The following is a 27812-nucleotide window of genomic DNA, read 5'->3' as shown; positions in this document are numbered from 1 at the left end:
TTGGGTAGATATTTCCTTTAATTCAGTTTATCCATCAAAGCCTGCTAATTAAATGCTATCGTAGTTGTAATGACTTCCAAAAGGAGAAAAAAAAAGAACGATAACACCACTTGAAATGATAAATACAGCTGCACATCGTCAACAAACTCCAGAGCAGCACCCCGAGAAATAAGTTGGATCATAATAAGTCGTCTGTGTTCAAGAAATAAACTCATGCAATATTCATATCTATGATTTTGGCACCGTCCTGCAGATGAGGTGAGAGCACCCCGAGGTCGAGCTCAGGTCACCGCAGAGAAAAAAAAAAATCAAATAACGCTCTTGTCTATAGTCACTGGAACGCGGCGGCTATTCAAGAACCGGAAATCTTATTTATACACAAAAAGTATCGTCAAAAAACCACAGAAGGGATCGGAAACATGTAAACGGACCCTCGTCTTAGAAAATACTGTTGCATGGTTTAGAAACGTCATCATACAGGAGCACGACACGTCAGGTGGCGCTCGGTGCCACAGATATCCAATAATACCACCGATAATGATAACGATCAGAACGATTCATCATAAAAATCTGCATTTTTTTTTGTGTGTTTTTTTTTTTAACGGAAACATGTGCTTTTTTTTCTTTTTTCTTCTTGACTAAGAGAGGTCTGACGCCCCCCGGGCAGACGTTGGCACTGAAACATACTGTACACCCTAGAAGAGACGCCCCACCAAAAAAAAACCGAGGCCAAGGACGGAGCGGGGGGAACATGCAGGCCTTTAGTGAGGTCAAAGGCTGCCAATCACTCGAGGTCAGGCAAAAAAAGGAGCTCAGGAAACAGGCCCAGACTGCAGGTTTAAAAAAGAAAAAAGGAGTCTGTGATTTGAAGTGGATGAAGAGCACGAGCAGTGGATCACGGCGAGCAGCGACACACTTTCATAAATGGACTAAAGGCTACTTTGTGAAAACCCAGACAGAAATGCATTCAAAGTCCTAAATATAATGATCATCTAATGACAATTACGACATCAAGTTGAAGTAGAATATGATGGGAGAAAGAAAGTAAATATCAATGATATCAATATATCTTAAAATTAAACTATTATTAATCGAGTTTTAATGTTTTTATTAAATCTATTCCATTATTTAGGCTTATAGAGCATATTTGCTTGATTATACATTTTCGATTAATATTTCCCTCATTTTAAATACGTTGTATACATTTATTTACAAAGATAAATTACTGAATGGATGAACACATGAATTACCAGAATTTAATTTAATAATTGTAAACTTTTTAATTATTCAATTATTTTAATAAAGGTATTTTTTCATATAATACATGCTTATATGGCTTAATCTTTGTATTCTGTTATTACAATAGAACACATTTGTCCTTTTCTTAAAATACTTTTTTTTGTCAAATTTAATTTCTACTTCCATATGGAAAACTACTACAAAACAAAACTTAAAAAAAAAAAAAACTTAATTCCCGGGTGAACACAAAGACTGGACCTATTAAACAATTTAAATTACTATACCATCATATTTTCAAATATTTGTTCATCACTCTTAACACTAAATAAATAAGTTCACATTTTTAACTCAGCCTTCTTAGCATTCATTTCCTTTGAATAATTCCAATATTGAATTTAGAAAACAATTAATTGGCTGCAATAGTGTTGAATATTGAAGAAACCCATTCACAGAAAAAGTGATTAATAGAGATCTGAAAAAATATGATTATCTCTAAGACGTATTGCAGTTATACCTTTGACCACAGGTGGCGCATAGATCGTTAGCATCACAGCCTTCTTATAAGTGCTAAAAATAAAAGTTTTTAATCATGAATTATGGAAGCGGACAGAAATGAGTGGAACAATCTGACTAACATGAGGTCAGTTATTCGATGATGATTTTTTTTTTAAATAAAATTGTCCAAAAAAAATGCTGTTGTTTTTGCTGGAGCAGCTCAAGAGGCTGCAGCACCACTGAGGGAACAGATAAGTAAAAATAAACTTCATGAGGGATTAGAACCACCAAATCAGTTAGTCCTGATGTCAAAACATTGTGCCGTTATTCACGTGTGCGATTTGTGCCATCACTAAATTTGAATTGGACGTAGATCACCTGAGCGTTCGTCAGCAGATGTGTGTGTGCTCTCACTATAGCAGCGTGGATCGGCGTGTTTCGCTCGTGTGCAGATGTTTTCAACAGATGTTCAGCTCATTGTTAAGGTTGACAGGAGAAGAATAAACGGAGGCTATTATAAGATTTGTTTTCAAGAAAAAAAAAAAAGTTCCTTCACTGACTTTCTGGAGATGGCGCTCACATGCTAATGTGATGAAAGCGTTTCCTGCTGCATATTGGGACGAGTCTGGGCCGAGGTTCTGTTTCCTGAGGCGTGATAAGATCTAGCACAAATGAAAACATCTCTCATCTCATTAAGCACTGAGCAAGGCTGTTCTCTAATAACAAAGCAATAACAAACCTATTTAACAAGACAGGACACTCGCTGGCTGCCAGCGTGGTTGGCTGACGCCTCCATTACCCATCAGCCCCCAGACATAGCCGACCGACAACAGAGTCCACCTGGCAACGCCTAAAAAAGGCCGGCGGCTTCAGGTGTGGTGAAGACGGAGAAGCCGGGCAATCGCCGCGCCTGCGCCCGTACAGCTGCCCCCTGCAGGTCATCAGAGGATGGCGCAGAAAAACTTCTTCTCCCTGAAGGGGTTCTCGGAGGCGGGGACCGGGACGATGAGGGGGTCGTCGCGTATGTGGGCGTCGCAGTACGCCATCAGGTCGGCGGCTGCTTTGGACACCTGGAGACGAACAGAGAGAAACATTGATTATTCATTGTCTACCTGATGTACGTTTGACGGTGGAGGTGTAAGAAAAGAACGATACACTTAAATATCACAATATTTTATCCACAATACTGTATCTATATTCAACAGAATTGTAACCTAATGTTTTTCTTGGCTTTCAAATCAAATTTTATGTTGCAATGAAGTTTGTATAAAATAGATAATTGACATGAAAATAGTCATGGCATTTTTTTTTGTTTTTGTGTTTCAATTAAACGTCTGGCCACTAGATGGCAGCAGTCATCTGCAGCCCTCAGCTAAAGAACAATTCAATTCCAAGAGATCCCGGAGATGACTGAGGACAAGAGGATACAGTCGACTCCGGCAGCTTTTAAATCTCATGTTTACAAGCTGCCGGAGTTTTTGAAACAAATGAAAGCAGTAACGACTTAGTCAAGAGTCAAGTACTCTGGCGGGTAATACTAAACATACATCCATGTTTCACAATATATTTTATTGTTGTCCCTGTATCATGATACGTATGGTATCGCTGGATTCTTACCAATACACACTCCTACCTGTAGGTATTACTAGAGATTATTTTCTTCCCCTTTCATTATTAAATACAGTTTAATTTTTTAATTAGTAATAATATTTCAATATTTACTTCAACAAAAAGAAGAGACTTGTGGGTCAATCTGGACTTTGACGGGCATACATTTTAAAAGTCTTCATAAAAAAAAACAACGTTTAAAAAATTATAAAATAATAATAATTAAAAAAGATGAATAACATTTTATTGGTAACAACTGATTAAATCCACAAAAAAATCAATTATTAGGCCCTAAACAACTCCCCAAAGAAAATGAAAGTAATATATATATTTAACTTATGATCAATTTAATACTTTCAATTCGCAATTGAACATTTTAATATTTGGAATACATGTTTGAAAGGTAGATTTGTGAGTGTGATATTTGCGGAGCATGATGAAAAGATTGATAATATGCTTACTTTTATCTGGACATTACAATTAGTCCCGGCTGTTTAAATCCGGGAAACTCATTTCAATGATTAAATAAGACATTTGAGTACACGCAAGTACTTTTACTCAATCATTCTATCTGCATTCCTAGGATTAACCCCCCCCCTGTAACCCTGGAGTACTGGGACTGTGAAGCAGGAGTTTTGCTTTCATAAAAGCCAGTTCTTCAGCACTGTCGCAAGAAAGTCCTCATTAAATCACGGCATTAAACCGAGAGGCGTCTCCTCGCCTGCAGCGCCATAGATTCTCCGATGAACTTTCCACATGTGAAGTGGAAGTAAAGTCTCTGAACATTAATTATGCGATGGCGGGTCTGAACTCCTCTTGTTATCATAATTGGCTCTCCAACAGCATCTGATACGGAAGATGTAGTTAAAACAAAAAAAAAAAGGATCAAGAATGCGATCGCAGAACTCCTCCAAAATGGAGATCGGGGGGGGGGCGGCGGAATATATGCGGCGAGGTTGGAGGCCACGGTCTCTCCGACAGGCATCAGCTGCTGTTCTAAAGGACACTGCAGGAATGGACGGAAGGTTCAGGAGGAAGCTCGAGGAGGACATCACGCTGCAGTGTCACGGTGCACTCGTGCAGAAGAACAAAACGTTTTTAGGCTTCGCTTCTTTTCTTTTAGACTAATCGTTCCACTGACAAACGCTGTTGTTGTGATTGGCTTAAAAAGGTTGTGCTTCTTGTTTGTACTGCGAGTGGTTAGATTTAAAAAAAAAATAAACTGTGATATTTGTTGAAATAGAGCTGCAAGCAGGCGTGACTCGAGTCAGCGGGAGTAATGGCTAAAATGCGTGTTCTTGTTTTCTGCTCCGAGTGGCTTTGAGACATAATTGAGTGAAGGTCTTTCACCATTAGCAGACATCTCTCTCTTTTTTGTGTCCGAGTCACCACGTGTGTTTTCTTAGTTAGTCATTATTGCCTTGAAGAGATTGTAAATTAATGGAATTCAGCTCCAGTGTTTCCTGTACAAGACCAATTTTGATCCCGCACACAGGAGGAAAATTAAGCCATTTTGTTTTCGTCAACAAGCCATTATGTGAGGAAAATGAGACAAAAAAGAGGAGAGTCGGGGTGTAAGCCTGGATCAGATCACTGATGTAAGCTCTGACCATGAATAGATCTGAAAGTAAGAACCAGAATTTTTAAAATTGATCCTCAAAGAAACTGGCGGCCAGTTAAGGATCGGGGAAATGTGAGTTCTTCTACTAGAGCGGGTCAGAATTCTCGCTGCCGAGTTTTGTCTTAACTGCACAGCTCTTTCTTGTAACCACGACAACCCACACATGTCAGTCACTCGCAACGCATTGTCAGACTACAAAGTGGAAAAAAATGGATTCAAACGTATGAAGCTCCGGATAGAAAATATCAAACGCAGAAGCCACAGCACAAGTTCAACAGCACAACCAAATTAAGCAACAACTGTTCTGCATTGTGTCGTACCATGTAAACATGAACATTAACTAACAGATCTCAATTAAATATCAGATTAAGTTAACTGAAAACAGCGTGTATTTTGGTCTGGAATGGGAAAACATCATTCTTGAGAATAAAAATATATTTTTGTTTTTGTTTTTCGGTAAAAAGTTGTTATAATGCTGTTTTCTTTTTAACGCAACGCCAGTCAGAGCTTCTTTAGGTTGAGGCAGAAAACCTGATGCTCATATTTACTTTGCAAATGTCTAAAATGTTTAATTCACTCTTCATATACAGAAGAACAAAAGCAGGAAGTAAATACTACAAGATTAGCGCTTCATGAAACGTCTTTAAAAAAATGTAATCAAAGGATAAGTTCCGATCAATGCTATAATGACTCAAAAGTCCGACTGCCTATCCGATGTAATAACCGTCTTAGTGGGCTCATCTTCCAAATGCTGTCTTACCCGGCGGGGTATCTCAAGGTCTGACCCATGTGTGGGATTTTCTTTTGCCTCAAGTCTCCTACCTGGTGAGTTTCCATGAATTTTAAGAGGCAAACAACATCTTCACACCTGCTCATTTCAAACTCCCCTGCCTCCATGACCACTGCCCCGAAATCTTTGAATATTGAGCTAAAAAAAAACAAAAAAAACCCCAACGAGCCTCTTTCACAGTCAGAGTTTTATCTCCTGTGATTGTCAGGATGCCGCGGCGAAGTTACGGAATCTCGTGAATACTAATTCTCTTTGTCGGTCGAAGCAAACTTTGCTGAGACAATTTCTGCGTCTCAGAATGTTTTTTTGCATCTTTTTTTTGCGGCCGCGGAGAAATCAATCGCTGTGAACGCACAAGTGCATCGTTTATGTTTTAACAACATTTTGTTTATTAGTTATCGACCCGCGGAAGATTGTATCTGTGGGATTGTGTTTCTGTTTTTCGGCGGTGGATTGAACCGACGCGGTGACTCAAAGTTGTTAATTCAGTTTGAGTGTAAAAACCCAGAGCCGATCGAGGATTTATAAATCTTCAATACCTTGGGAGGAAACTAGACCAAATCCGATGCAAGATGGTGAGTCAGCAGGACTGAATTATTATAATTAAAGGAGATGAATGAAGATATAATGACGCCACAGATTATTGCTCCGGAACACGTCGATAAGGATAACAAGCACATCTGCATCCTGCCTCCGGGATCGTGTCGAAGTCGACCAGCTTCTTCAAACCATCATATAGGTATTAACCCCTGACTGCTGTCTATAGTTACATTTACCAGGTCTGGACCACAATATTGGAAGGAACGCAAAAGGCAGATCAATCATAATAAAGTTAACAACAGATACAAGGTTTTAAAGCAACAGAAATTGCAATATTTTTTAACAAACTCAAAGAAGATACAACACAATTGTAAGGAAGATGTTGCTAGACACACACACACAATTTCACAGGAGAACAGGTAGAAAACAAACTTCACGAGACACGAGACACAATGATAACATGTTTACTTAAATTGAAAAGCACTGAATCTGCATTTTCGATAACATGTGATATTCAAAAGACATGTTTTCACTTTTTGTATCCGTCTAAACTGTAAAAATAATACAACTTTGTGTTGGTCTCTGCAACATACGATGAATACACCATGTTTTTCCAGTCACGGTACATTTAAATTAGCATTTACATTTAAATAGCATGTTTTTCTTATAGTTAAGAGTAGAGTGCAGTAAATTCAAACTATTTGATCCACCTGTGGAACGTTCAATACCCTAAAACTGTCCGATTGATTTACGCTGGCCATGTCAATCAAACTCAGCTGACATTTGTCAATACCATACCATTGAACTAAGACTAAAACCGACTTGCCCAAACAAACCAATACTACTCCTACTACTACTACAATGGAAAAAAGTATGAATACCAAGCATCTTTGGAGGCGTGGTTACGAGGGAACATTTTTAACAGTGCGGTGTTGACTCAAATGTTCATTTGGATTTGCAGCTTGCTAACACCGTTGTTAAGATCACCTACCCCACCTTCAAAATACCATCCTGTAAAGCGATTGACCTTCATGTGTTTGTGCCTCATCCAATCCCTCGATTTATGGCTATAGCTGCTTGTCGATTCATTTTCAATTGACCACTTATCACTTGCAGTTAACTAAAAGAGGAAGCAACATTTATTTTCATACGCTAACACAATAAAAAGTCACATGACCACAAATATTTTGCTGAAAATCACTACTTGTGAGTTCACTGTACTTCAGCTGTCAGTGAGGGAAAAAAAAGTTATTTACAAAAGCTTATTTCAGAACTTGAATATATTCTTATCCAGCTTGTTTTGACAGGACAACATACAGTCTTGTGTGATACAGATAAGATGCAATTGAGTTGAAGTTTAAAGTAACGTATAGAAAGATATTTAGAAAAAAGGGATTGATAAGGTGATTAGTAAGAGAGTTATTTGCGGTAAAACAGTTGTTAACATGATGTAAAACAGATTTTTGAGTAAGAGACTGACGCATGAACCACTCATGACAAATTATGAAGACGAGAAGGTTCGGCTCATTTCTACGCTCTGTGAACAATATTTATCTTACTGTCGTGCTGAGTCACGACTTGAAGCTGACAGGAGCAGGACTCTGGTGCGGATGATTGAGAGCTGCTGGAGCCAGACTCTGATGACGGCCGACGACCAACGAAAAAAAAAAAGAATAACTTCAAGGTGAGGAATATTTTAAAGTCATGAGTTTTTACAGGAGCAGCTGCATGAGAGGAATGTGGAGGTCTTGGTGATCAATGGAGGGATGAAAGCATCTGATCTCCACACACACACACACACACACACACACACACACACACGCACACACACACGCACACGCACACGCACACGCACACGCACACGCACACGCACACGCACACGCACACGCACACACGGCTTTGGACATTTGGCCGTGAGCACGAATGTCAGCGCGAACTTAGCAGCAGACGCACAATAGAAATGTAAACTTGGAAAATCTTTCATTTTCTTTTTGTTCCAGCTTTTGAAATTCACACTGTAAAGACCTCCAAATGTTTTCATACAAAAAGAGCAAATTCCATAAATCAAAGTAGCATTGTATTACAATTATAAATTGAGAAAAAAAATAGTTTTTATGCATTTTTATTTTGTAAAACAATTGTAGAGTCATTCAACAAACTATTTTATTTCTCTGGTTTGTTAGAAAGAAATTACATATATATTAAAATATAATTATTTTGTTGTCAAACAGATAACTAAGTGGGGTTATAAGGTTAGTATTCATAATTCTAATAATGAATCATTAATTATTAGAAAAGAATAACATATATTATAGAATACTAATATAAAAATAATGAGTAAATTTTTGTTCGAATTTAAAAAAAACACATGAGTTTTGTGCTATAACACAATTTATTAAAATTAAAATTATTAGTAATAGTTCGTAATATGTAGCTTCACAATTGTTGATTTTCAATTATTATTTATTTTCTTTACACTTTCTTCTCTGTTCTATAGAGCAGTTATGTAAAAGTAGATTAGTCTTTAACTCAACTTAAATATTTCATTATCCTATGAGTTTAGTGTCTGTTGTTCTTTAAATAACAAAAGACTTCTTGAGTAACTTTTGATTTAAATTATTTCACTGACTCGAATATCAGCTTTAAAAACAGCTGTAGATGCCGACACTTGACTTTCCCCACAAACGTCTCACATCTCTTTTGGGGAACAGGTCAACTGTGAAACATAATTGCTACAGTGTGCCCTGGGTCTGCCCTGGATCTCCCCCCAATTGCCCTGCTCAAGCCTCACAAAAAAAAATATCGTGCTGGAGTCGAGGCAGCAGCCTGACAAAGTTTACTGGAGACGTCAAAAAGCCAACAGTATTGAATCCGTTGTCGATGACAGACGAGCGACTGCCCATCGTTCCCCTTCAGCGATCATCTCTGACCAGCTCCTCTCTTCTTACTAACGCATCTTTATTACACATGCGAGTGGCACGCTACCTCCTATGCTAAAAAAAAAAAAATCTATCAAAAAACAGATGTGACATTTGGAAAAGGTCTTGGAAAAGGAGAATCGATTCTAAATCAAAATGTCAAATTATAAGAGGAAGTGTTTAATGGGTCTGGATCAGAAAGGCTGTGTCCTGTTAAACCCGAACAATCGACGCTTGCCATCATTCATTTGTTAGACGGCGATTCAAGACACTCGGAGACAAAACTCAAGTGAAGATAATACTGTCATACTGACAGTGAATACGACGTGATAGTGTAGTGCTTTATTAAATGCAACAAAAGTTTGATTCAACGAGTTGTAACTTTTGCTTTACATGGATTAGCAGGGAAACTTTAGAAAGTTTTAGAAAGTGAAAGTTACCTAATAAAGGAGACTCATTTCTTAAAATCACCTTCATACACCAACTTATTAAAGGCTCTATCACAAAAATGAAACATTTTATTCTCATGTGCAACATTCAATAATGTTAAGATACAGTTAAATTATTTCAGACTTCCCATTCAAACTTATTGGATAGTTCGTATTGCCAAGAATCTGGCGAAACGATACGTATTGAGAGATATATTAAGTTGCTTTAAAAAATGTCATTGTAGGAAAATTGTCACCACATAGGAAACACACAATATTGTTACATTCTTAATATCAACGTACTGGACTCCAACAAATATATCTATATCAGTACTACACAATAAATACAAGTGAAATCAAGTAAATATTTGCTAATATGTTAATTGTACAATTATACAGTGCTGTTAATTATTTATACGGTATCGCAAAAAAAAGTATTTAAGTGTATCAATGTTTTGTTCTTACAGTCATAATAGTTATATGTCACTCTAACGCAACTGCTATTAGTTGTTGTTGATTTTATGGAAACATTCTGGGGTGTTTTCTTTTTGGAATAGAGCCTTGTAAAATTACTTTGAAGAACTATCCCCCTCTTAAACGCTGTTAAATGGATTTAAAAGAAAGGGTTTTTGTATTTTACTGTGACATTTGTAAATTGATAAACACAAAAGAATGATGCACTTTTTAAACCACATCTATTGCAAAATAACATAATGAATTAAGGGAAAAATACTAAAACAAACAAACAAATTTGACCGGAAAACAAAAAGATATCAGTAATTTTTAAACATACAAAAGGACTTAAATGAATTAAGTAACAACCAAAAAAATAAATAAAAAGCTGTTACTAACAGCATATTACAAACTGTAATCTTCTGAAAAAATTTGCAAATGATATTATGTGGCTTTGTGTAAAAAAAATAATATTTGTGAATCATATTAAATAGAAATTATTAAAAAAAAAAAGCTGTAAAAATGCACCTGATTTTAAATATTCCTTTGACAGAGAAGTTTACAAATTAAGTCCTTAAACAAAGCACTAGTAAAACTTATCCTTAGAGTTAAAACGTTTTGAATCAACTGCAGCAGGAAGTTCCAGAGTTGAAATCAAAGTCAAAGAAACTTTTTTCTTTTCTTGTGACATCAAGACTGAAATGCAAAGAAAGTAACATTCAGAGGAAACAAAATCTATCTTCTACCTCTTTCATATATATTTGCGTGTCAAGGGGAAAACTGGCTCCCGATAACAGCCACTGCCTGAATATTTGGTGTGACGCTATTAAACTAAATTGCTCTGGAGGCGAAATTACTGAGCTGGTTTGCGTTTGATGATAGATTCACGCCTGGCATCAACGACCTGGGATTGAGAAATTGGGAGAGAAAAGGGGATTACGGTAATTTGTACTATAATTCAGAATGGCAATAAAATGAGCTCTCGGGGTCTCGGGGAGGAATATTAGGGACTTTTTCCACGAGAGTCCACGGAAATGAGACGGAGGTTTGATGTGGGGATGGAGACGTATGGGAGCATAAAACTCAGCTTTACATTTAAAGCCAAGATGGATCCCGACCCTCTACATTAAACATTAAGGCTGCTGGGAGAAGAAATGTAGAGAGAAGTTCTGCATTTGTTTACATTCATTTGTCGACCTGAATATGAAAAACACAAACGTATGAAACATAATAGACCTTGCTGTGATAGATTCTTTACAAGGGTCTTTTAGACTACAAAAATAAATAATGAATATTCATATATCACCAAGATCAGAGGTTATTTGCTGGTTAAGTTTATGATTAAATAAAAGAAGGAGCTGCAGTGTATACTGTGTCTTGTACAAGAAACTTTCAGCTGCTCTACCTATTGCTTAATTTCTAGCATTATTATCTTACATAAAAATGACATTTAAGGTAAGGTAAGGTAAGGTAAAACTTTTTTTTAGTCTATAGATAAACTCAAATAAATTGTTAAAAATAAATACATCTTAATTCCAATGTAAATGTGTGCCTATCAGGAGGTCTGCGCTCTCTTAAGTGTTTTTTCTCATTTTTAAAATACTAAAAATCCTGTGAAAGTTCATGTTCCACTAGGGTGGACTTCACCTGCTTGCCATCACCTTGCCAGTGTAAACAGGTTCCTGTCAATTTTTAGTCCGCGCACGTTCCCCATAAATATCCCTAGTCAACAACCTGGAACGGAGACTCGCTACAATTATTAACATTTTAATTATAACTCAATATACGTCTATGTAAAAATAATAAACAATATATGGAGTTAGTAAAGTATTCATGGATCATTGAGGCGTTCATGCAGAGAGAAGTTTGGCATTAAAAAAAACTTTCCAAGTCAGCGAAGCTAGAGGCTGAATGGAGGCTAAACTAATTTTGTAGCTTAAATACAATAGATTCTTCTTCGATGTGGAAACTCGACGCATTGATGGATCACCTTTAGAACGTATAGTTCAGTGACAATTTAAAGAAACCGAGATAAAAGTATCCCTCGCTCTACAAGTCAATGCTAGCAGTATCCCAAATCGTGCACTTTTCCAAGTGCACTGGTTAACAGTATACCTGACGACAGTTCACGTACTTGCCTAGTGTGCACATTTTCAACAGGGTAGTACTGTCTCAAATCAAACACTGTCGCTACACACTTACAGGACATGACTCGACAGCTTCTTCTTCTACTACTTTTAAACACTGATCGCAATCAGAAGTTGAAACACTATCACCGACACTTGACAGGACTTTTCTCCAATCTGAACAAATTATTAAGTTGTGTTTCACTGTGTTATTACCGTTGTTGTGTTGTTTTGTCGTAAAATTAGTGTTTTTCTCGGGGCATTTACGGCAGTATCTGCTCCGAAGATGCGTCATCAGTGACGTAGCTTCCGTTTAGCGTCATCTACGTCACTAAGATGGCGGCCGTTAAGGGTGGAAAGTGTCCATCGATCCACACTAAATTTTCTGGCCAATTGAGTGCTCATTGCGCACTACATTTTAGCACACTGCTCATTGGGACGCAATGGTGGCTAAAATATTAAGTGCAAGTGCAGCTCTGGACTACCAGCTTTATCTGAATGCTTTATCACATGACCAAGCACCAGAAAAGGCAAACAATGAGTGATGTCATCAGGATATAAAAGGGGGGACTGTTGATCTCCAACCGGGGTAAATAAGCCACAAACATTTTTTTACAGTAGCTTTGGTCCGCATGACATCTGTGCTGTGTCTCAAATCGCATACTTCTCTTAGTGCACTGGTCGTTAGTATGCATCAGGATAGTGTACGTACTAACTAGTACGCAAATTCTCCACAAATAGTATGTCTCAAATCAAACACTGCCGCTACGCACTAACCGAAAATACGGCGACAGCTTCTTCTTCTACTACTATTTAATGATGATTTCAGGCAGCTGTAGGAACACTATCGCCACCTGCTGGCAGCACGTTTTGTTTGGATCAAGAAATATGGGAAACGAAATATTCGCAAGATATTTACGCCGGTATCAGCACCGAAGACGGGTCATCCTCCTACAGCTCGCTGAAAATGCATCTGTAAGTATATATATATATACATATATATATACATATATATATATACATATATATATACATGTATATATATACGTATATATATGCATGACGTAACTTCCGTTTACAACTTCAAGGTCACCAAGATGGCGGCCGTTTAGGGTAGAAAGTGTCCATCGATCCATACTCAGTTTTGTGGGCGTTTTAGTACGACAATTTAGCGTGCATGGCGCACTACATTTCACATACTAAGAATTGAGCCGCACTTATCTTTATCGCACTTTATCTTAACGCTTTATCACGTGACCACACACCACAAAAGGCAAACAATGAGTGACATCATCAAGATATAAAGGGGACGACTGACTGATCTACAACCGGGTAAATAAACATTTTTATCAGTAGCTTTGACAGTACCATGACGTCAAATCACATACTTCTCTTAGAGCAAATCGGTTAGTATGCATCAGGAAAGTGTACATACTAACTAGTAACAAATTCTCGACAGATAGTATGTCTCACATCAAACACTGCTGCTACACACTAACCGGAAATGACGCGACAGCTTCTTCTTCTACTACTATTTAACGATAATTGCAACCAGCTGTAGGAACACTATCATCGCCACCTGCTGGCAGCACGTTTTGCAAGTTTGGATCAAGAAATATGAGAAATTAAATATTCAAGAGATATTTACGCTGGTATCAGCACCGAAGACATGTCATCCTCCTACTGCTGGCTGAAAATGCACCTGTAAGTATATATAGATATATATATAGATATATATATCTATATATATATGACGTAACTTCCGTTTACAACATCAACGCCACTAAGATGGCGGTCGTTCAGGGTAGAAAGTGTCCATCGATCCATACTCAGTTTAGTGTGCATGGAGCACTACATTTCGCATACTAAGAATTGAGACGCACTTACGCACTAAAAATACTAAGTTAAAGTATGCGATTTGAGACATACTTCTGGACTACCAGCTTTATATGAACGCTTTATCACGTGACCACACACCACAAAAGTCAAACAATGAGTGACGTCATCAAGACATAAAGGGGGGAGACTGACTGATCTCCAACTGGGGTAAATAAGTCACAAACATTTTTTATCTGTAGCTTTAGGCCGCATGATGTCTAATCGACGACCACATATTGACCCCAAACAGCAGCCATTTTTTTTCCAGATTTCCACATCTTACCCGTTCATGTCAGAACTAGCAGCTCACCTGTTTAAAGCCTGGCCCCCTGTAAAAAAAACTTGGAACTTCTCTGCCTCCATTTAGATTTAACCAAACAATTCAACATGCTAGCGTTGTTAGTTTCCCAGCAGCGCGGAGTGGGCGTGTCTTTTAAGCCAGACTGTAATTACGCTGCAGCCCCATGACGGACGGAGAGTCGCTCTAATTAGCGCGGCTCACATTCCTGTGGCTGATTGAGCAATTAATAAAGAACGTCGTTCCCTCCATCACCGGCGGAGACGTCGCCGACACACGAGCGCTCCCCGAACACACGCTTTTTAATTAATATACCCACCACTGTGGGCGTCCTCTCGCCTATCTTTTGTGATCCGCTCTTATTCCGTCTCGCTGCTTCCTCCTCTGGGGGTCGACGGGGAGAAAACCTGGAAGCGGCTCGTCGAAAAAACAACTTGTAGAAAGTATTTATAACAAAGCTGTGTTGCCATGGTGACCCGGGAGGTTGTTTTTTTTTTTGCTGCACGAGTGGCTCTTTCGGCTTCTCATCAATCAATCAAGAGATGCTCGAGTATATACACGACCCAGTGATGAGGTAAATCTGTGTTTGGATTTTTTTTTTAACGGTTTTGAGCTTCAACCCCCAAAGAAAACGTGGAGAAAAAGGGGAAAGAGATTGTGTGATAAAATATTCTTTCATTTGTGGCGCAGCTTTTTGGTCACACGATATAATAAATGATTATTTATAAAATATTCTTTATAATAAAAATGATGAAACCAGAAGGTTGCCCAAACTTCCTCCACGATGTCATCATGGTTAGAGGAAAGTGTTACGGAGAAACTATCGAATATTCTTTCTTAGTCTCTGATGAAACGGTTTCCAGATCAATTTGAATAAAAGAAACATCATAAATCACCGACGTTTCTTTGGAGAAATACAATCGAAGCTTCTCGATGAGAAACTTTATGATGGGATCTGATCATCTTTTCCCCTAAAAACACCGTCGTTACTTTTATAGCTTCATGATGATGGACGTGCGCGGCGATAATGAAAAAGAAGAAGAATAGCGGAAGATATGAAAGGAATAGAAGGAGGTGGGAAAAAGAGGTAGATGAAAAAAGTTCAAAAATCTTTTTTTTTTAAAAGGAAAAGAAGGAGAAACAGTTGGAAAATAAGTATATCATGATGAAAACTGGGACAGTGATGATAGAAGAAGAGAAAAATGGCTGAAAAAATATTGGAAAAACAACAATGAAGGAGAAGATTGCACAGATAACAAAGAAGTAATGGAAGAAAAAAAAGAAGAAGAAACCAAGGCAGACCATCAAGAATAAAGAGAAACAGATGAAGTCTAAGAAAAACATACAAGAACAAGAACAATTGAAAGAGAAGATGGTAGGAGAGATGAGGAAAGAGAAGACGAATAGCACACATTAAAATGAACAGAAGAACATAATGAAGACAAAGATGCTGAAAGAGACGAAAGAGAAGGAAAAAAAAGAGAGAAGAAACGGTAATGAAGAGAGAATTGGAGAAGCATAAAAAAACAAATGAGGAGCAGGAAAGTCAAGAAGGACCTACATTGGATTTGTCTAAATATACAAATTTATAACAAAAATATAAAACTTGATAACAAAAAACGTGGATAACATTAACAAAACAAAAACGTCCAATAACAAACGAACAAACATTTTTAAAAAGAGGCAGATATAACTGTGAATAAAACATTTTGTACGAGGGCGTGTCGGCCACAAAACCGATGCCGAACTGACGGGATGAGCTCGAAAATGAATAAACAAACCAACAAATGACTCAGACTTGGAGACCCGGGTCATCAGGTTGGCTACTCAAGTGTCTCGGTAAATCCAGCGGTAAAAGAGCCTCTGTTTATGAAACCTCTCCAGAATTATAATTAACTTCTGACGAGCTGGCACTTCCTCGAACATCAGCACCGTGACTATCACCGCGACCCACATGGACGACACCGCCACGTTCGGTCGTCTACTTCATACACGCTTCGATGAAAGTGTTTTTGTTTGTCCGCGGTGGGATGGATCCTGCAGAACATGGATGGATCACATGCACGAGGCGCTGGGGAAGGTCGGCCTCGCAGAGACAAAAAAAAAGGGCTGACCTAAATAAGAGGAGAGCTGGTGTCAGAAGCGGTCAGTGGTCTCTCCTCGAAGCCCGTGGGCTCGTGTAGTCACCGCACGCCGGACTCTCCAGCTGAGCTTGAACAAGTGTCGCCCGCTCTGAAGGTGAACCGAGGCTTAATGTCGCAGCGTCAGGCCACGTTTGTTGTGAATTATCGCGATGTGAATCCGAGCCGCCCTTTGTTTCCTCACGGATTATTAAAATGGACCTGTGACATGTCTCACTCACAATCACAGGTCGGTATTCTGCTGCAGTATGTTCACAGTCTGAGTGACCGCCTTGGAACGCCCCTTTGACTGCATTTGAACAAGATGAAAGCCTAACAACGTGAAAATATTCATTTTATTTCATCCAGAAACACATTTTACTACTGGAAATCGTATTCAATAATATTAAACACATTTACAATGATGTAGATGTACATTTTTTAACCATTTGACTTTTTCTTAATTTATTTATTTTCATAATGTTCACTAATTTCAATATAACATTTATATAATTAGGAATTTATTTAATTGTTTGACCTAAATCGCCTACTTTTTGAACTTTTATTTGAAATATTATATTAACTTTTAAATTTATATACATCATATTTATTCTATTAACTAAGATTTACTATAAATTTGTAAAATGTTGATTTTCATCAATCTTCTTTTGGTTTTAACCAGTAATACAACATTTGTTTTTTAAAGATATAACTAGTTTTTCTTCTTGTATATCATGATTCTCCTTATTTGAAAATGATTGAATCTTTTCAAAATAAAATGTATGTTTTATTTTCAAAAAGATAGTTTTAGTATATATATATATATAATTTTTTAACAGATTATTTTAATGCAATAAACTGAAGAACCAACTTGAATAACATGGCATTATTAAAATCAACAAACCTCTATCTACTGAACCATTTAACAATAAACAGATAATTAAAATGTATTAGTATTTCTGATGAAAACAGACACTACAGTAATAATAACATTATAAATTACACGATACACCTGGTGGTCACAACGACGGAACATTCTTTCAGAAAATGGAGTAAAACACAAAAATATTAATTGGTAAATGCAAAGAAAATGGGCTTAAACATTAATTAATAATTATAGAGAAGGTGTTTCCACATTCAGATACATATTAGTATTCAGTAGTTTGTTAGTACAACTTGGGTTGTGAGAGAGACACATGTAGAGAAGTAAAAGGCTTTGACTAATGTTTATGTCAGAACTGGTGATGTAGATATTCACACCAAAACTGTATTTAACTCAAAAATGCATGGATAGCTTTGTTACACATTTTTACTTCACTTGTGTTAAACTTAAGTCAAAATGTCCAGCCAAATAATTTTATGAGATGGTTGTCTCAAAATAAAAGTAGATTAATGTTTTCGTCAATAATGTGACCTATAAAGAGTTCAGTGTTTAATCAGGTTATCATTTTCTACACGTGTAGTCGAGGCTTGTAACCGATGTGTAACCGGTTACACCTACTTGCACTCTATAACCACTAGAGGGCTCTGTCTACTTTATAACGCATCCTAATTATTACGACAAAGCCCTTCTAGTAATTATCAGACCAAAAATGATTCATATTCTTCTAGATCCACTTCAAATAGTTGCTAAGTTACGTCAACATAACAGATAATTACACAATTGAGTTTGCAGTATTTTTCAAACTAAGCTCTATTTTTGAGAAAATAAGAGTATTTTAAGTGTGCCGTATAAGCCTTATGCATTAACTCTGGTTGTATTTACCCACCTCGAACCAATTTTACGTGGTACATAGTGCTCAAAATTCCGTCAAAATGAAGCTGCACTGTGAGTATCCTTAGTAATAGTCTGCGAGGCTATTCTACGAAACAGCACTATGTTTATTTTGTAATTTACGACCATTTTAAACCTTGTACAAGTAAAATAAACACAGAATAGTTGTACCTGTGTTTTTAACGATTGTTCATTAGAGCTTGAGAGTCATCGCTGTCCAGTCGTCTCAAATCTTTATTGACACCACACTTTCCCGTCTTTTATCATATAACCAAAACCTCATTGGTCAACAGCAGCCTTGCATCACTTGCCGGCTTGTATTCATCGGTAAGAAAATATAATTTCTCTATTATTCTATATTAAAATGTTGTGAGATTTGATTATTCCAAACCCTCTTATCAATTTATTTTTTGGGTGATAACCCCAAACTATGTTTTCTTTTAAACAATCACAAGAATATGGCAAACGATCTAATAAATAGTAATAAAAAATATATTAAATCGTTGATTTTAAACAGTAAAGAGTGTGAACGTGACAATAAAGGATATCAAGGCAGACGGAACGTTGCCCCGATGCTCTTCATTTGAAAGCCACAAAGTTTATTTCCTACTTCTGAACGGCGTTTTGTAAATTTACCGTAGAGATTTGCGATTACTTTTCAAATTTAAGTGCTGCTCATGACAGGAGAAACCTGAACAGCCGATAGATTGACAGCAGCATGATGTTGTAAAGTGACGACGACTCGACCAGTTGTCTATACATGTAGTGATGCTGTAATGAAAGATAGACCCGCCCTATGTTGCTTCTGATTGGTTGATATTGCGTGGTGCCTTCTCTGATAGGCTAGTTTTACACAAAAAGGAACAATGTTTACTATGATTTAAAAAGATAGATATAGGATGTTGAATTGGTGAATATAAGTGTGAGGAACGTCAAGTGTGGCGTGACACGCACATCATCTTCATCACAACATATCAAGAAGGTTGGTTCTGGACCTACCTTTATTCTGTCCATGCAGGCTTCCATCTTCAGCTGCTCCACAGCTTTCCTGGCTTGGGAGATGCTGGCCGTGCTGTTGTTGGCGATGCCGTCCTTCATGATGATCCTGTGAAAAAGTTGAGACGCAAAGTTATTAAAATAGAAAGGTACGAGTGTCTGACGTGAAACACCTCAGCGTCAGATCCTTCTTCTACTGCACAGGAACTCCAAAGACATCCCTTCTTTTGAAAACTGTTTTTTTTTCCAGTTTCATCTGATTCACAAACAATCAAAACACTTTCTCTGAAGGTTTGTCATCCTTCAGAGGATGTTAGAAGCCTCCTGAGAAGACATCGAATCCCGTTTCATGTTCAATTCTTTTAAACATCGGCTCATCGTCAATGTTAGATCTGTTGTCTTTGTTTCTATGATGTGTTAATAGTGTTGGTCTGGCAGTTTGATAACATTTTTATAACTGTAGAACCATGAATACAACAATAGTACTGTACAATAGTACAGTAGTTTTTTTTTCGTAATTGTTGCATTTGTTTGGATTGAATCAAAAAACGCATCATCAAACTGAAAAAGTTAACTGAAAATGTATGTTTCCTTATCTAATGAAACGTAAACAGAATTTTTGTCAAAACTGTTAAAAATGCATTTTAAAAATGTATTTATTAATCCAGGTTAATCTCACTGAGATTAAAATGTATTTTACAAGAGAGACCTGTGCTGTGTCTCAAGTCCCATACTTCTCTTAGTGTACTGTCGGTTAGTATGCATCAGGATAGGGTACTTTGTAACTAGTACTCAAATTCTCGACAAATAGTATGTCTCAAATCAAACACTGCTGCTATGCACTAACCAGAAAGTTTCCATCGATCCATACTCAGTTTTGTGGGCATTTTAGTACGACAATTTATTGTGCATTGCGCACTACATTTCGCATACTAAGAATTGAGACGCACTTATGCACTACAAATACTGAGTTTAAGTACGCAAGTATGCCATTTCAGACTGTGGCCAGGATGGACAGCATAACACAGTTACACATACAAACAATTTCAAGTTCCATATTAAGTGCAATCGTACGACATAAGAAGAAAAAAAGAAACAAGATTACTGACTCAAAACATTCACAATTGCATTACATTAATAGTTACTAGATCCTGAAGCTTGAACTTATGACTAATGCCTATGACTGTTCCTTTAGCTCTGTACAAGGTAAAGGAACAGTCATATGCACTGTATCCTGAGACCTTAATGCATGGGGACACACTTTAGAGACATATAAACAACGATAAATAACAATGGAGTTTATCTAAAAATCGCCTTTTAGATAAAAACATGCCAATGAGCAAGTCGTCGCATAAAGGGAGAAGGCCAGTTTACTCTCGAGTACAGTGATGAGTGATAAGAGTCTTCATGTACAACACATCACCATAGTCAAGAAGGTAGCTTCGACTAGTCGTCGTCGAGCCTCGAGAGAAGAACATGATTTATTCCTAAAGTAAAAACCTAACTTTAGTTTACGTTTATTTACCAGGTTTTGTATGTGAATTTGTCTAAAGCAGATTATATTAGATTAGATAAACCATGTGGTCATCAATCATCAATCCCAAGTATTTGTAAAAAGACACCACTTGATGACCTTGGGAGGTTAGAATATTATGATTTATCTGAATCTTTTTGGAATTTGAAAATAACATAAGTTTGGTTTTATCAGCATTTAGAACAAATGCTGATCAAAATCTCTTTTCATGTACAAAAGCCTTATCTAGCGAGGACGCACAACAAAAGATTACAGTATCATCCGCATAGAAATTAAAAAGCTGCAGGTTATTAATATACAAGGTAAATAAAAGCAGTCCAAGAACTGAACCCTGGGGAACTCCCTTACACACTGTCAGTATCCCATAAGTAAAATCCATCAAACTGAGTAGTCAACAGTGTCCAACAAATATCATAAAGTCCCACTGAATCTCTGAAATACCAACCAATTCTGTTTTTTTTCAGATATTAGACTTGGATCAGGCTGCTACATAAACCAAATTATATTATAGCAATATTAACGTAAAACATGCCGTAAAACCGTACATGGAGTTCCTTAAGCTGTGACGTCAAAAAATACGCTTGAGTAGTGGTGTACTTTCAGGTCTACCCTAGAACTCACGTCATCCCAGAGTTGACAATCCAAGACAGCTTTATGATACTGATGATATTTGCCTATGTTAGGGAGTTTTAACGTAAATGTGACGTAAATAAAAATGAAATAGTACTTCTACGGAAATGACGGTGTAGAGAAGGACTATGGTTCCACCAATAAGCATTGTCGTCGAAAAGCACGGAAGAATTCACGTATATACAGGACTCGATAACGATTTATAATACAATTTAAAAGCAATAAGCTGCACATGTCAGCCAATCACGAAGCGTTGTTATAAACAGGAAGTGACAAAAAAATTAGGTTGAAAAATGTCCAAAAACCAAGTCATGGACCAAAACTGATTTCAAGTCTGCAACGAGCGACACGCGGGTATTTGGAATGTTTTTAAGTGAATCATTTTGGACGAAGATAAAGACGACTGAGCTACACTACATTAAAATGAACAAACATTTTTACCTACAACTCTGAAAATGACTCAAATTACTCTTTCCAATCCAACAATAACATCAAAAGTACAACCCATCACCGACTTCCATAATCCTTTCAGTTTCCCAAAGAAAAAAAGTAGTATTCCGTACTTGAAGTACATTTCATAAAGTATACTTGAGTACACACCCGTGTGTGAAAGGTCAACCACTACTTCAATTTTACTTCAGTAGAGTATCCTTATTTATACCAATATATTCATAGCACACTTGAATATACTGTTTTTTTTTATGGAGCAGGACTCGAACCCACGACCCTCCATGGTGAGACATTCGAAAATGAAGGTGTTGTTAGCATCATTGATTAGCATTATTGATTAGCATCATTGATTAGCATCATTGATTAGCATCATTGATTAGCATCATTGATTAGCATCGTTTGTTTCTCCATTAGCATCAGAACTAGCAGCTAGCATCATCAAAATACTGTACACACACACACACACACACACACACACGCACGTTGACAGACATTTTTCATCCCTCGTCGGAACCGGCTCCAGGCCCACATATATAGCATCGACTCACGGCTCGTTTTTTTCTGTTAATATTTGATATTCATCGATTATTTGCTGCTCGGTCCAACATGGTCGCCTCTTATGTTCTGAGGGGCCTGCACGAACCCACACCTACACACAACACACACAACAACACTGTGGCACCAGAACACACACACACACCCTCACACACTCTCACACACACACATTTAAAATTGGTCGGGGGTTCGACCAGAACCAGATATTGGACCTTACCTGAAATGTGCTTTTTCCAATTCACAGATCCCTGGGTTGACTCCACCCTACACACACACACACACACACACACACACGCACGCGCTCACACACACTCACTCACGCGGGAGGATCTGTCAAAATATCGAGAGGAAATCCCAGCCTCTGTTTTTTTTTTTTTTTTTCGGTTCCGACTGGACCGGGTGCCGGCGCTGCTGGAGGAGGAGGTTCGGTTCCGGGCGGGATGCGAGCGGGCGGAGGCGCGGGCGAGACCGGGATGATACGCAGGCAGCAAAAGGGGGGGAAACCTCCGAGTGACGAGTCCAGGGCGATGGAGGTTCTGAACCGAAGGGCGGCCGTGAACGCAACACCCGTCGGTTTGTATTGTTGGCGGCGGCAGGAGCTGCAGGATCCCCCGGTTCTGCTGCTACATCAGCCTTGACATCATCGTGTCCCCCTCTCTCCTCCTCTCGCCTCATCCTTTTACATTGTTTTTATTTTACCTTTTTTTTATCACGCGCTTTTCCTTTATTGTTGTCTAAATGTATTTATTATTATTATTATTATTATTTTCATGATACCGTTAAAATACGCATGTTTTTATTTCCTTACTTCCTAAAACGCCTCCTCAGGCGATGTGATGTAACTGAGGATGTTGGACCTGCTGGAGATATTATATTTATTATCTATATTTCAAATATTGATACTTTATTTATTTATTTTATTATTATATATTATTATATAATTTGTTTATCCTTTCGAGACGGATTTACAGTAACGACTGCATTCATTGTTAACAGAAATATTCAAGGAAATATAGAAACACCATATAGTCTGATGAAAAATAAATAAATTGTGCAATGGAAAATACTATATTGTGCCATTTAAAAATAAAATTTTCCAATAGAAAATACGAAGATAAAATATTGTGCAATAAAAAATACTAAATATAATATTGTGCAATAAAAAAAATACTAAATATAATGTTGTGCAATGGAAAATACACAATTGTAAAATTCAAAATCGTGCAATAAAAAATAAGATAAAAAAAAAATAAAAAACTCAATATTGAGCAATGGAAAATACTTAAATATAAATTGTGCAATTGAAAATACTTAAATATAAATTGTGCAATGGAAAAATACTATATTGTGCCATTTTAAAATAAAAGTTTCCAATAGAAAAAACACAATTGTAAAATTTAAAATCGTGCATTAAAAAAAGACAAAAAAAAAACAACTCAATATTGTGCAATGAAAAATACAATATTGAGGAATGAAAAATACAAAAATATAAATTGTGCAATTAAAAATACAGAAATTTGAACACAAGAAAAGCCAAAATACAATATAGTCAGGATCAGTGTGCAATGAAAAAAATACAACAAAAAAAATGTGTGTAAAGAAATATTCTATATTGAAAAATGGAAAATACAAAAAGACAATATTGTGTCATTAAAAATTAAATGGTGTCCAATGGAAACCACGGAAATACAAAATTGTGCAATAAAAAATGAGATGTGCAATACAAAATACACAATTGTGAAATAACAATTCTAAAATTGTGCAAGGAAAAATGAGAAAATACAATATTTAGTAATGAAAAAATAAAAAATACACAAATATTGTGCTTAACAATATTGTGCAAATCAGAAAGAGGAGTAAATACGATAGCAAAGATAAAATATGATGTAAAAAATGTAAAATCCTAATATAACTAACTTATATATACAATGTAGAAAAAGTAGAAAAAATAAACTAGTAAAAATAGTGTTTATTTATTTAATGTACTACTCTGGAACTAAGTAATAATACAAAAAAAAGGGGGAATAAAGAGCCCTTGTGTGAATCGTGAAACATTACGAACATTAGTCGAGAACATTTGACATAAATTAAACACTTTCTATAAAATTCATGAATAAGAAATGAAATTAAGGAAAGTATTTCATGATAATAATCAAAAGTTTTCTTGATTAAGAGAATTTACACATTTATATACGTATACACCGCATTGTTTGCTTAACACACAGTTAATTTATTTAAGTGATATTGTTTTCTTAAAGGTCGACTCGTGTGGATTTAATTGTGTCTTAAATATATATTGGACTTTATTGTATCATCAGTATGTAACTGTAAAAAACTCTCTTTTCATTTAAACAATTACATTAGAAAATGTGCTTAAGCCCCGCCCACTGAAAACACTTTGTTTTTATGGAGATTAAATCTTGTTTATCATAACCACGCCCACTCTGCTGTGATTGTTCAAACATGAATGTTTGTCACTGTGCGTCATCAACCCAGGAAGTCTCCACCTCCAAGGGACTCGTTGTATAAACAAAGCGAGGCGCGATTACAGCTGGCTGGAGGAGGAGTGAAGACCGTTATTACATCATAATGGACTCCACTCTCGTAACCTCTTGTTCGCAAGATTTCAGACCGGGGAGAACTTTATAAAGTAATAAGTTCAAAACATGGTCATGATGAGGGACTTATTGAATCTTGAAGAAGGAAGACTTCAACCTTTGAAACATGAGAGTCAGGAGAGTTGGATTTTCACATTAGATGCTCTTTAATATTCTTCCATTTTTAAAATGTAATGAGTGACTGAACGCAATTTCAATGTATTATTTGTCATCATTTTGGTCTATTCTTATCTTATTAAAAATTGTTTTAATTTGTTTTTTTTTAACTGTGTTTGTGTATACAATAAAACAAAGTTGTCTTTACATCATGTCAATGTCTGTCAAAGCTTTTAAAATATGTTTCATTCTTCCCGAATCTACCGATTTTCTTTTAGTTACCAAATCATGATGGAATTAAACACACAAGACCAGCTTTGAGACATTTGCTTCTCGTTCTTGCACATAGTTGATATTCAACTCACAAAAATAATAAACCCCTGAGTCATAATTTACTAGTAATGCATTAAAACAGTATATAGAAAATAAATTGGTTAGTTTCTACGTGACCTTTGACCTGATAAGAGCCACATAAATACACTCAAATGGTTCTGATCCGACCCAACATCCATCGGTTGCGAAATAAAGACACCGTCGGTAATATTTCATCAAATATTTATATATATATATTTATAATATAGCAGTTTATTTATACATACACACATACATATATACAAAGGAAACGTAAAAGTTGAAACAGCGTCAGCAACACAAAACGACGCTTAAATGATGCAAAGCTTCAATAATTCAGAGAAAATATCTCCTTCAGAGTCTCAAACCATCTTAAAATTCCTGCCGTCGTTCTCCTTCCTTAATAAAAAAAAACAAAACAAACAACAAAAGAGTTAAAAAAAAAAAAAAAGTGTGTCACGAACACGAGCGGTAAACAAAGAGGAAGATATTTCATGACACGATAAAAGAAAGCGAGAAATATTCCTGACAAAATATTCCCTTTCTTGTAAACGAGTGCGAGGACTTAAGACGGCGGAGGAGCGAGCGAGACCACGTTCAGTATTGCTCTCGGAATCGAAGCGCCTGATTGGCTGGGGCCAGATTCTTAAAGTGCATTTGATCACTTCTCACGCCACGGGAAGAAAAACAAACAAAAAACGGGGTTTGGAATGTGAAGGTTAGAGATGGATGGAGTGTTTGGAAGATTCCTGGTCGACAACCGGAGCGTGCAGAAGACGACAGCTTGATTGATGGGAGTGGGGGGACGTCAGAAACCTTCCTCCCTCTGAGGGGGTCTCGAGCTTCTTCTGCCGCGAGTCAAAGCGATGGACGTGAGCAGCGGGGGGGACGGACCATCAGTTTTAAGGAAAAGTATCTGGTAAAGTGTCTGGTGCAGCAAGACCTTCCACTGCGCCCATGATACACACTCTCTCTCTCTCTCTATACATATATATATTTATAAATATACATCCACACACTGCATCATGGCTCAGCCGGCGGCGTAGCTGCTCAAGAAGGAGTAGAACATGGGCAGCTTCATGCGCTGCTGGTCCCGCCGACACCAGGCCATCACCGTGCCCTCGCTGTTGGCCGTGTAGAGGTGGTGCCCGTCGCACGAGTAGGTGAGGCTGAAAACGGCGGCAGAGAAAAAGGGGGGCGCCGGTGAGCGACATTTGTTCCTGAACCCGTCAACGATCGACAACCTGGCGTACCTGATGATGGGTCGGCTGGATTTGGCGAAGGTGATTTCTCGGACCGGTTTCAAGTCCCAGGTGCTCCAGAGCCTGGAGGACGACACAGTTACTCGTGTGTCGAACCATCATCTGGCCTCACAACTAATATCCTGAGTAGTTTTTAAAATCACTACAGTCGAGATAGATGGACAATAATTGAAGGTATTTTAAGAAACATCGAATATCGAAGAGTCTAAAGAAAACCTCATTGATGACGTTTACAAATAAGATACAGATACACAAATAATTGTACTACGGAGCCTTGTGGAGTAATACTACGGAGCCTCGCGGAGTAATACTACTGAGCCTCGCGGAGTAATACTACGGAGCCTCGCGGAGTAATACTACGGAGCCTTGCGGAGTAATAATTCAGAGCCTTGCGGAGTAATACTTCAGAGCCTTGCGGAGTAATACTTCAGAGCCTTGCGGAGTAATATTACTGAGCCTTGCGAAGTAATGTACTAGTGAGCCTCGCGGAGTAATACTATGGAGCCAATGCGGGGTAATACTTCAGAGCCTTGTGGAGTAATACTTCAGAGCCTTGCGGAGTAATACTTCAGAGCCTTGCGGAGTAATACTACTGAGCCTCGCGGAGTAATACTTCAGAGCCTTGTGGAGTAATACTTCAGAGCCTTGCGGAGTAATACTTCAGAGCCTTGCGGAGTAATACTACTGAGCCTCGCGGAGTAATACTTCAGAGCCTTGTGGAGTAATACTTCAGAGCCTTGCGGAGTAATACTTCAGAGCCTTGTGGAGTAATACTTCAGAGCCTTGCGGAGTAATACTACAGAGCCTTGCGGAGTAATACTTCAGAGCCTTGCGGAGTAATACTACGGAGCCTTGCGGAGTAACACTCGAGAGCCTTGCGAAGTAATGTAATATTGAGCCTCGCAGAGTAATACTACTGAGCCTCAGAAAGTAATTTACTACTGAGCCTCGCAGAGTAATATTTCAGAGCCTCGCGGAGTAATACTACTGAGTATAGCGGAGTAACACTACAGACCCTCACAGAGTAATAAC

At 37.5% G+C, this 27812-nt stretch overlaps 2 protein-coding genes across 5 annotated transcripts in view; both read right to left on the bottom strand.

Moving 5' to 3' along the window:
• Positions 1-23216, bottom strand: gng4 (guanine nucleotide binding protein (G protein), gamma 4). Its single transcript, XM_087802776.1, has 3 exons — positions 22671-23216; positions 19288-19393; positions 1-2804 (listed from the first exon to the last, which is right to left on the bottom strand). The coding sequence occupies exons 2-3, from the start codon at positions 19384-19386 to the stop codon at positions 2676-2678; spliced, it is 228 nt and encodes a 75-aa protein (XP_087658902.1). The 5' UTR covers positions 19387-19393; positions 22671-23216; the 3' UTR covers positions 1-2675.
• Positions 23217-25705: 2489 nt separating this feature from the next.
• The window catches only part of lyst (lysosomal trafficking regulator), a 58402-nt gene continuing 56295 nt past the window's right edge, over positions 25706-27812 (bottom strand). For all 4 annotated transcript variants that reach the window (XM_087802886.1, XM_087802882.1, XM_087802883.1 and 1 more), the window contains 2 exons: positions 26772-26843; positions 25706-26687 (listed from right to left, as the gene is read on the bottom strand). In XM_087802886.1, coding sequence (XP_087659012.1) covers positions 26549-26687; positions 26772-26843 — 211 coding nt within the window. In that variant the 3' untranslated portion in view covers positions 25706-26548. The remainder of the gene's footprint in view (positions 26688-26771; positions 26844-27812) is intronic.

The sequence above is a fragment of the Callionymus lyra genome, chromosome 11, assembly GCF_982586985.1.
Source record: "Callionymus lyra chromosome 11, fCalLyr1.hap1.1, whole genome shotgun sequence".
In the NCBI taxonomy this organism is placed as follows: domain Eukaryota; kingdom Metazoa; phylum Chordata; class Actinopteri; order Syngnathiformes; family Callionymidae; genus Callionymus; species Callionymus lyra.
The sequence above is the reverse complement of the archived record's forward strand: the minus strand, read 5'-3'. Positions and strand labels throughout refer to the sequence as shown.